This window comes from Ixodes scapularis, unplaced genomic scaffold (genome assembly GCF_016920785.2).
Source record: "Ixodes scapularis isolate PalLabHiFi unplaced genomic scaffold, ASM1692078v2 PGA_scaffold8__174_contigs__length_109621045, whole genome shotgun sequence".
In the NCBI taxonomy this organism is placed as follows: Eukaryota; Metazoa; Arthropoda; class Arachnida; order Ixodida; family Ixodidae; genus Ixodes; species Ixodes scapularis.
In genome coordinates, this window is record NW_024609883.1 from 100,560,238 (window position 1) to 100,571,158 (window position 10,921).

General features: G+C 41.1%; 1 protein-coding gene across 1 annotated transcript; it reads right to left on the reverse strand.

Annotated features, from left to right (window-relative positions):
- Positions 1–550: 550 nt before the first annotated feature.
- Positions 551–2,409, reverse strand: LOC8043014. Its single transcript, XM_029984823.2, has 3 exons — positions 2,332–2,409; positions 1,457–1,676; positions 551–606 (listed from the first exon to the last, which is right to left on the reverse strand). The coding sequence occupies exons 1-3, from the start codon at positions 2,407–2,409 to the stop codon at positions 551–553; spliced, it is 354 nt and encodes a 117-aa protein (XP_029840683.2).
- Between the last annotated feature and the right edge of the window lie 8,512 nt (positions 2,410–10,921).

A 10,921-nucleotide genomic window follows, 5' to 3' on the forward strand; every position in this document is an offset into this window, starting at 1 on the left:
TGAAATCGAAGTGGCCTTATTTACACGGGCTAAGATTAACGAAAGGAAAGTAGAGCGCTGCCGATTCCCACTTCGTTAAAATCGTTTCAATGGCCTCCTCCCTAAATTCAAAGGTATTGAAGTACCTTCTAATTAGACAGGTGCAGGAGTAGAAATGAAAACAATTTTTACAAATAGTCAAACTCTAACGTTCGTTTATTTCTTTTTTTTTTTTCATTTTATTTTATCCTGAAAGCGTATACAGGGTTCACTTGTGTTTCATGATCCGGTACCCGTTCTTTTTGCCGCCCTTCTTTGATTTCGCTCTTTGAAAGGCTCACTATAAACTTGTGTTGAAAATGATGGTGTATTTTCTTTTGCACATCAACAACGAACCCAACGAGTAGAAATACAAGAAACATAAGCCAGGAAACAAGATTGTTGTAATGAAGCTTTATTTTTCGGTGAGATTTGTTTTTCAAGGTGACCACCTGAGCATTACTTTATTTGCTGAAGGCCTTATTCATCAGCAGAATATGTTTTTTTTTTGTTTTTGTTTTTACTAAAGCATTCACTTTCTTGACACACATATATGTACGTTCTCTACAAGTTCCCGAAATTGCAGATCTGAAAGAAATTGTGTGATGTCATAACTGGGCTTATAAATTGAGCACAACTTGGAGAAACCGAACAGCCATTTGACATGCCATCAGAAATTTTATATGCCTACCAAATATTTGTTTAGTCTCAAGCATATGTATCCTAATCTTTCCAAACAATTTGCTTGTTTTTGTGCGATTTAGGTTCGAAGATTTAACGGGCCATGGAGTTACCCTCCTTAAACTCTCGCGATTATAATATAACCAAAATTACTTGGACCGTCGTCACACAATTTGTTTTTACTATATTGTTCCGGATTTTTATTATAATATTTCCATTCCACTAGTTGACTTCCTGCATTTATTTTCACTCGGAAGCCTCAAATCATCAGCTAACGTTCCGCTTAGAGAAACTCTTTTAGCGGAATGTCCGCTGCACTTTGATGCTTCCGATAAGATACTTAGTTAAACAAACCATTTAAGTGACTAAATAAAAACCCGACTGCCACACGAATGTGCTCGGGGTGTTTATTTCTAAATACATTCTACAGATGTGTCTTCATTCCTATTTCGCTTTGCATTTAAACTCTAAATAGTAACGGCGTCTTGCAGAAATTTGATTTTCGTAGTTGGGAATTCATCGACAATACGCTGCACAACTCCAGAAGACAACGCCCTAATTAATGTTGAGTTGTTCTACTTTATATAACAATTATAAGAATCAATAATTATTTTAGCGCCGGAAGATTGATTAAAACATAAATGTTTCCATTTTAGCCTCCTTAAAACGAACGATACATGAAATTACGCCCTTTCTAAAGTCGATCCCAACTTCGATGAAATTCGGGTCTCACAGAAAGGGGGTGCGCAGCAATTACCTTGCTCGCACGGACAGTGGTCATCGAAAACTTGACCCTTTATTGGGCTATCCGAACACTCTTGACCGTATAGCCCTAAATTTTGGCAGGTCTGCGAATGATTGAAACTTGATCGCAAACAGCACGTGCCACGCTTGCAATCGGAGCCGATGGAGCACGGCTCACCCACGGCTCCAGGAGGTCGAGGTCGAAAAAAAGGGGGCCACACTGGGCGCTGCTCCTGCAAAGGATAAAATGAAAAATCCACACGCATGAGTTCTGTGTTACAGTGTGGCCTGGTAAAAATTTAGGACTTTTGCTTTATATCCCAATAATAGAGCGGGTTCCTTGTGGTACAATCAATATGGTACATTGCATTCCAGTCTCTGCGGCTAAATGTATTTCACCAAGTCTTCGAAAAATGAGGGAGAGTCGTGGCCTTGTGTGCATTAAACTATCAACAAAATTTGAGTGTCAAGGTGGAAAACATGAGCCTTTTGTTCGTCGATAACATGGCATAGCAGGCTTTGTATGCCCCAAGAAAAAATTTGTAGTATGGCATGTTGCAGCGGTACGGCCAGTTTGTGGCAATAAGGCGTCGGATCAGTTGCCAGTGGTGCGTATACCGGCTTATTTGCGATAAATAGTGGCTGTTTGCTTCTTTATTGGAACCAGGCCACTTAAAATCCAACTATTCAAGCCAAGTAAAGGGTTACCAAAGAAGATTGGGCGAACCAGGAAAACTTGGTGTGTGTGTCCGGGAATATTTTTTGTGTGTAAATGTCTATATAATCAACGTTTAAAAGGTCACTTTGCGACCACCATTTGTATAAAGATGTGCTGGATTTAAACAGAAATAAACGGTTTCTGCAAATATTTTCAAGAGTATAACTTACCTCAAATGAAACAGTGACCTCTGCCAGCAGTGCCGTTATGACGACGATCAAAGCAAGCGCCGTGCACAGTGTCTTCATCGCCGTCTCTTTGCTGTTCGGATCGGAAAAACAGTTTATCCGAAAACCAATCTTGGCCTCGTTTTATAGACGCTTTCCACACGTGGCAGATTACAGCCGCCATTACTGACATTGTCTTGACTTACCCGGAGGCGGAGCCAGTGAAACGGGCGTTGGCGAGCTTGCAAAAAGGTCATTACTGGGGAGGAGGTCACAGTGAAATCTAAAATGGCAATAACCTGCCCTGCTCTGGTCATGATGTAGTGAAGTAAACGTATTAAGAGGAAACAAACAGTGAAGGTCGGGTATGGCGGCGCCCATGCATAGCTGTTGCAAAATGTCAATAGCACGAACCCCTCCTGCTCCCCCTATAGCAGATATTTAGTAACGCATGTGAACTTTGTGCATGAAACGGGAAACGCAGTTTCTATTGCGTCTTTATTTAAATAATAAAAAAAGGATTATTGCCTTCCCGACTGTGTGTGCATGACGATGGCGTGTTATCAACAGTGATATTAAAACACAATATGTATTAGCAAAGAATCTTCTTACATGAAATGCCAAAACGACCATGGCAGATCATTGTTCGTGAAAGTTACTTTTGAACTTATGCTTCAAACAATATAGCAGCGGTGTTTATTTTATTTTGATGTCTTTCTCATTTCTGTAAGATATACCCCTTAAAGGCCGGCCAACAAGCAGAAAGAAGGAAGCTAACTCTCCACTCTCCTTGATTTTTTCGGCGTTTTTCCCGCAAGTGGAAAGAAGGAAGTAAGCACTCCTTTTTACGTCGCCGTTTAGGATTAGAAAAGATTAGTCTAGCGGCTAGTTAGTAATCACACAAAGAAATGCAGAAACCGCACCCCCTTTCTTCCCCATCGTCCGACAACCGTGTTTTATATCGTTTGGTAAACATGCCAACGGCGGTGCTCGTCGTTCCGAAGATTGCATTCATTGCGGAATATGGAGGTGTACGTGCTTGTTTGTCATAATTATAATATAACAAAGTGAAGCAATAAGAAAAATTCCCAAGAGAGGATACGAGCTCAAAACTATGCAAAGTCAGTAGACAGAAGAACCCGCCAGACTTTTCGGTTACTAACACATCAGAGTTGAGATATTTACGAAAGACGCAGAATTTTCGAGTGCGCCTAAGACTTTATGACTTTCTTTTAGTTTTGATTTACCACATCTTCCTTCGCACTACCTGGATATGCCGCTCCTCAAGTACGCAAAGGCGACTCATTTTGTTTGTATTTGCAGCATTTGAATATTTCTTCTGCGAGCGAAACAGGACATTTTATCGAGCGACGCGCTGTGCATTTGCCGCATTTGCGGCTCGACAGGTGACGCTCGTGTCGGGACACGGCGCTACCGATCGAAGTTGGAAACGGTTCCCAAAAACCCCACTATTTAGCAAAACCCATGGTAGCGCAAAGAGCGCACTAAGCCGGCGTACGGTTCAAAACCTAAAAGGCGACCGCGGTGTATTACGCGGAGCTAGGGGACGAAAAGGTCGGCCATCTTACAATTATCTGAACAGCGTTTCAGATATATGATGTCATCCGTTAACTTGAAAGCGTGACGTCGTCATGGCGCCGCAGTAGAACCGATATCAGACGCCCTGACTTTAATTTTTAAAGTCCAATCTACGTGACCATAGTGCAAAGAAAACAAAACAATTCCGAAGTATTTGAAGAATTGAGGCTGAAGGTCTCTGGGAAACCAAAATTATATTTTTACGCTTGTAGATGAATTCCGAGGATTAAATAAATCCACGTGGGTTATACAAAAAATACCAACAAGAGCAGGGTTTCAAACAAGACATGCACATAAACCTTTTCGGACATTTCACTACCCTTTTTTAGTAAAAGCCGTTGACATTCTTCTTTACCGATTCGTCACCAATACACACACCGAAACCATGCGTGCGTACAGACGGTGCTGTGGAAGCCTCCAAGAGACTTTCAAGAGCAGTTTTTTATTTTATTTTTTTATTTCACCAGACAAAACTCGGTGTCCGCCACGTTAGTGAGACATAAAGTCTAGCATCTGAAATATCAGGGAGTGGCGTTGTCTATTGCTTGTCCAGTTAGGTACGGCCCAGGTTGCAATTGTTGTTTGAAGCAGATAGCGTGTTCGAGGGAAGCAGTTTGTGCAAAGGGGTTCCGTCGCTCATTTGCATGCTCTTCTCTTGAATCCGAATAAACAAGCATAAATGAATTTACTAAATTAAGAAAAATATAAAAAAATACAGTAAGCGTTGTGAGTGAACGGGCAACAGGCGGGCAGTTTCAGGAGAACAGAGCCAGGAAAACCTGATGCAGCTTGTAATGGCCGACGAATTTTGGGCGGTGTGTGGAGGTAGTATATAAACTACTTTGGCGGAGATAGGAGCAGAACGTTGTGATTTTCCTTTATTTTTTTTTTTTTTTTAGCTGAATCTTTCTTAGCAGAACCTCTACGTACCAATCCGTGAGAACGCAACAGCCCTTCATTTTATTCACTTTTCCAGCCACTTCCTTCATTTTTTGCGAGCGGAATCACATTGTTGTGATCGAAGCGAGGATGCATTTCTGGCACGTCGGTTGGCGATCGTATACGCTTGAACGAGCGGAGGTGTGAACGGTCCCTTGAAACTTTGTATTGTGACCGACTTCGAGCTGAGGTGGAAGCGATCTGTTTCATTTCTGTTGTTTGCGAACGTTTTTTGGTATTTACTCAAAGAGAGGATTAACCAAGGCTTGGACATAGATCGCAACTCGCACTCATGCGTGCATCGTCCCTTCACGTTAAACTATAGCCTTCTGAAATCTTGCACAACTTTCTGTGGCGTATCAAAAGTAAAGGGTGAGCGTGCACTGCTTCTATAGGCAATACAAGTGTCAATGAATACTTCGCATTTTATACATTGACTGTAGACGATACAAAGCCGCTTGATGTATTTGACTTGCAAGTAGCATGAGCTTACAGAAAATCCCTAAGTCGGCGCTTTGTACAGATCTTGGAAACAAATTTCGACGCAGTACTGAAATCGGCGACCCTTGGAAGCAAATGGCGGCGAAGCACTACCTCGAACCAAGTGTTTTGAGCGTTCTTACGACAATGGTTGTCGGAACTTGGAAAAAGCGCGAAATGTGAATTTTATCAAAGAGCTTTAGGGCACTCAAAATTAGCAAGAGCTCATGTGCCCATAGTTTGACTGCATATCAAGAGAAATTCGTCCGTCAATTTAGCTCAGACATGGCAGCACTATTTCGTGGTTGGCTATACTCGGACACAACGTTTTCTGGCATATCAGAAGAAGCGAAGATACCTCGTGCACAGCTTTTATGGCGCTGAAAGTGCGCAAGGGCATGTGTGTAAACCCTTCTCTTTGGGAACGCCACAAGGTGGAGCTCCAGTCTTTGACGTCCGGTTCATATAAAGAAAGAACAAATCCGCTGCTTGAAACGCAACTGAAGCATTTTTTTCACCAACTTCTCCAGGCTAACGCCAAAAAACCCAAAAAGCCCAAGATCTGTCAAAATGTTTCAGATATTTTTGTAAACCAACTTGTCGCTTCCAAGACACCAAATCGTACAGTCGAAAGCCCTAGCTAAATCTCCAACTTTGTTGTCTGTGTAGCATCTATGGTTTTCTAGCACTGATGACATAAGCCAGCTGTACAGGCTTGCAAAAACGGGTCGAACGAAAGTCGCTTGGACGCAAGCATCGGTTTTTACATGTAAAAAGTAAAAGGGTCTATAGCGATACCTTTTGCTTGATTGCCACAAAAAAAGTTGTCCCCTAGTACAAAATGGAAGCTGACAACCGCACGTGCGAGAACGGTCCCTCGATTGACGCCCTTAAAACTGATCATGATATTTACGCAAAAAGCAGAACTACCTAACGCTCATACCGAAAGGTGTACATACATGGGAGGGTGGGGCATATTATTACAATCTGTAGAGGTATTGTTAAGCCGCAAATGGGAACACGATCCCCCTTTTCATATGCTTAAACAACGTTTCTAGAAAATACTCGGTGATAAATTTCTAGAACTATGTACGAAAAAATTGTTCAGCCTTTCCACTCTCGTGAAGAAGGAAGACCAGCGGAGCTGTACTCGATACACTGTGTGCTTCTTCGTCGCCGTCTGTTTTCGCGCTGTTTTCTACGATGAATTCCCACCAACCCGCCCAATTATCCATTCTTCTATTATAGCTGGAAAGGTTGCCGCCATCTACGAGCGACGGCGGAAACCATACTGGTTGTGTGCTTGCCGCCGTCGCTTATTGATGGCGGTAGCTGTCCAGGCAGGTTTATGTCGACATACCGGACACGATCCTGGGAACCTAGCCCTTAACAGCTCCGCTGCAAAAAAAAAAGAAATATAAAGTTATAGTCGCTCGCGTATATGCACACCTCAATCGCCAATCAAAGATATGCACGCCCACACTTTTCTTTGGGGCAGAGAATAAGAATAAATATCGTAAACTTTTGGTTCGTGACTGAATTAGATTACACCTATATTAAATGTATTATTTTAAATGACTCCTTTACAAAACTCAAAATTCTATCATAAATATTTTATTAGCGTTTGCCAACATTTGAGTCTTTTCATGCGCATAAGATGTTGTAATAAAAAAATATGGAGCAAGAATGATTTGAGTCAAGCTGAGAATGAGTAGGGTTCTTGGTTTTTGGGTTTCATAGTTTTCAAACATCGGAGGTACGAATCGGGTACTATTTTTGCATGACCATAATCGCCGAGAAATCGCGTGTTTCCGGAAACCCCAGTTGAAAATCCAAAGTGGACCCACCTCTAAGTGTGTTATCGAACTGGAACCACTTGCAAATGGTCCCACTTTGAAATGGTGCCAGTTCTAAAAACTACTTCCAAGTGGTTTATGGAACTGGAACCACTTGCAAGTGGTTCCCCTTGTAAGTGGTAGCAGTTCCATAAATTACTTTGCAGTGGTTCCACTTGCAATTGGTTCCAGTTCAATAAACCGCTTTCAAATAGTTCCACTTACTAGTGGTTGCAGTTGAATATAATCCCACTAGCAAGTGGTCTCAGTTGGAATTGACTTTCGGTAACATGTGGTGACAGTGATTAAAAACAACAAAATGAAAACACATTATGCATGCTGGTTACTTTCATATCTTATTTGTACAAAGAAAATGCTTGTGAGGGTGTGAATGGTCAGCAGCCTAATGGGGGAGAAATTAAGGGTTTCATGTACTCGAACACTTGTTTTTCTTATTCCTAAAGTGTCATTAAATGTTCGCGTGTTGTTTTCTAGGAGGGGCTGGATAACAATTAGAGCTTAGTTTTCAATATAATCTGGTGCCACCTGCCATGACATATCGTTGACAATATGATCTTCCGTTAAGAAAAGCTGTGGCGTAAGGACAATGAAATTTGGTTCGACAAGTCTTATGCGAAATTTTCTCAACTCTGAGATGGACTGCACCCGCAGTCATTGGATCTGTGGTCATGCATTTGAGTGTCCCTTCAAACTGTGACGCCGCGCTTTTATCTAATTACTCGCTAGCATGACCTCCGGAATGTTGCTCTTTTTCAATACCTATTGCGCTAACTAGCAGCCAACCGAGGCACCTCCTGTTTACTACCCTGGGGCTATAGAAGATATGTCAGGTTTATGTTCCTAAAACAAAACAATAAGCATGCTAAGTACAGATGTGAAATTCGGTTAAACTAAAAGGCCTCGGAAACACAAAATACAAAATGAGCCTACAGTTTTTTCATATCCTATTCATTGGCATGCTTATCAAGCTGGGACAAGCACTTCGTTTAATTGGACATTAATTATATCAAAGGTTTCACAACGGTGAAGAATATGGAAATGAAAGCTTTATTTTGACTTTGGCAAGATACCTAAATAGTGCAGAGTAAACGTTGATTCCAACTTTTCGTAGAACTTGGATGCAGTTGACGACAAGATCACCATCTGCCATTCATTCACAACACTGTACCCTGCATGTGGAACACTTATACCAGTTAATTTGCGTATCTAAGAAGCGTTTTGGAGAAATGTAACAATGTCTTGACCTACAACACATGGGTAAACACTTGGCTCATATTAGGTCAGCTGTGCTATGCTCGTTCGGCGAGTCAATAAAGGGGCGTATGAATTTTGTACTTTCCGTAGATATGGTTTAGAATTATTCCTTGACAATCATAACCTATAAAAGACGCGTAAGTTTTTCTCTCCCCACAGTTTCAGTCGCAGAAAAAAAGTTTAATTTTGGGATGCCAACAACGCTTTTCTTTTTGCACTGACACCCCAAAAATCGTTGGAACTTACAGCTCGGAAAATTTTCTTCTGTAAAGCTTTTTTCGTCTAGGTTTCTATCGTGCAATAACCATAAAGCTACAAATGTTTCGACATATTTAATAATTTGAAATCGCCTCTTTGCAATGGAGTAAGCACGGAGAAAACAAAGAAGTTTCCTTACCTTGCCCCCACAAACCGTTCGTTATCCATCCTCCGGGCTCCAACGAGGTGGCAGGTCCAAATAAATAATTATCACTGCGCTATTTAGCACTGGCAGCAATAAAACAACCTAACTTTCTTGATTCTGCCGTGACCATGCCATTGTTGCCGTGCGTGTCATTGAGGGGAGTGGTGCCATGCGCGAGCTTCTTCGCGGCCGCCATCTTTGTCTAGTGTGCAATGATGCTTCCAAACAATTTCCGCTAATTCTAGCAAAAAAAAGCTTCTTTGTAAAGTATTTCTTTGGTTTTTAGTATCACCATATTTTTACACGCGATATTTGAGTAATTGGTTTTAACACAAAACCCCAAAAATTTTTATCATTTTTAATCTCATTTGTCCTTATTTTTATATAAAAATAATATGTGTAATTATTGGGTTCAGCCCTAATAAAATTTCTTACCGTTTGGGATTCATTAGAGATGCCAAAGGGCAACCCCTTTCATTTAAGAATCGGAATCAAAATTCATCCCGTTACAAGCCAGTTGGAAGGCGAGTAGAACCACTTGGACAGCACTGAAACCACTTACTTCAAAGTGGTTTTCTATAATGAGCACTTGGAATGCAAGTGCTGATTATGCTCAAGAGCACTTGGAATGCAGTGACTTACGGTTTTCAGACCATGACCACTTGGAAAGCAAGTGGAACCGCTTACTTCAAAGTAGTTTTCTGAACATGACCACTTGACCATGACCACTTAAACCAAAGTGTCCTCAACTGGAACCACTTGCTGGCAAGTGGATCCACTTGTTTTCAGCTGGGACCACTTTAGATTTTTACCTGGGACCAATTGGAAATTCGGGTTTTATCGGGTCCTATTTGTTAAAAGGAAATGCATGAAACAGTTTTCTACTCAAACAACGTCGACAAAAACTATAATACACGAATGAACTTCGAGCGCACAAAATCTTTTCACCCTCTCACCCATTCTAAAGCGAATCTATGCCGAGGTAACGCATATTGAAGAAGCTCTTGACAATCAAACGAGTGACAAAAGAAAACAGGTTTGAAACAGATCCACAATTGTTTTTTCTTCTTTATAAATTCAACTCATGTCAACGCTTAGTTTCGAAGAGAAATCAGGTTTAATTGATTTTTATAAAACGAGATCGGGGAGCAAAAATCGAATAATATCGGTTTTTACCCGAAAACGAATAACCCGAAATATGAGCATAAATGGTGCTCTTCTGAGTCAACCGGAGTGCTCAATTTCATTTCTACTTTTCGCTTTGTTTTTCAGCTACTTAGCGTCCCACTGCAAGGAATACAGAAGGAAAACAAAAAAAAGAAAACAAGAAAATTATAGTTTTATGCAGATACACGGGCAAATGAACAACGCCAGGGTCAGAGACAGAAACTCTGACAAAGACAGACTGAGTCGTATGCGTTAGCTTGTTCTTACTTCACCTAGTAAGTCGTTTTTTTTTTTCTTCCGCAATCGTCCCAACTGGTTTATGAGACCCTATGAAACTGTCTTACAAACTTCACAGCAAAAAGAACAAACTATTGCCAAGAGGCGACTTGCAAACTGAGTTTGAGTTCAAATGCCACAATTATAAATTGTATAATACTTTCTTTCGATGAGCCTGATCACATTTTGTCCGAACAGACAGTTGCACAATCTGCCGCAAACCGACAAACAACATTTCGGCTTGGAGCTTTCAAGGGAAGATACGAAAAAAAGTGGTTGAAAGCTGTTTGGCTCATGTTTAGAATTCTTGGTGCTGCATTCAAATAATGTTGTCACTTAGGAAAACAATCAAGCTATTTTTGTTCCAAGAAGTCATATGGCGGCGTTTACATGACGAATAGAAAATGTGTAATTAAACTGTACTCCACGGCATAATTACATTTACACTTGACTTTTTGTCTCATCTCTTTTCAGTGACTCGGAGCAATAAACAATAACTCTTCCATGTTAAAAAAACATAAATAAAATGAAGACCGCCAATCAATAAGCGTCCAACGTCGGCATGACCGCCTTCTCCAAGCCGGATATCCAGCAGACCTGCTCCGTACTACCCTTCAGC

Coding starts and splice junctions, on each gene's coding strand:
- LOC8043014 (XM_029984823.2), bottom strand. CDS start 2,409: ATGAAGACACTGTGCACGGCGCTTGCTTTGATCGTCGTCATAACGGCA. Junction 1,677..2,331: donor AGGTCACTGTTTCATTTGAG/GTAAGTTATACT, acceptor TATCCTTTGCAG/GAGCAGCGCCCAGTGTGGCC. Junction 607..1,456: donor CCACTGTCCGTGCGAGCAAG/GTAATTGCTGCG, acceptor AATTTCTTTCAG/ATCTGCAATTTCGGGAACTT.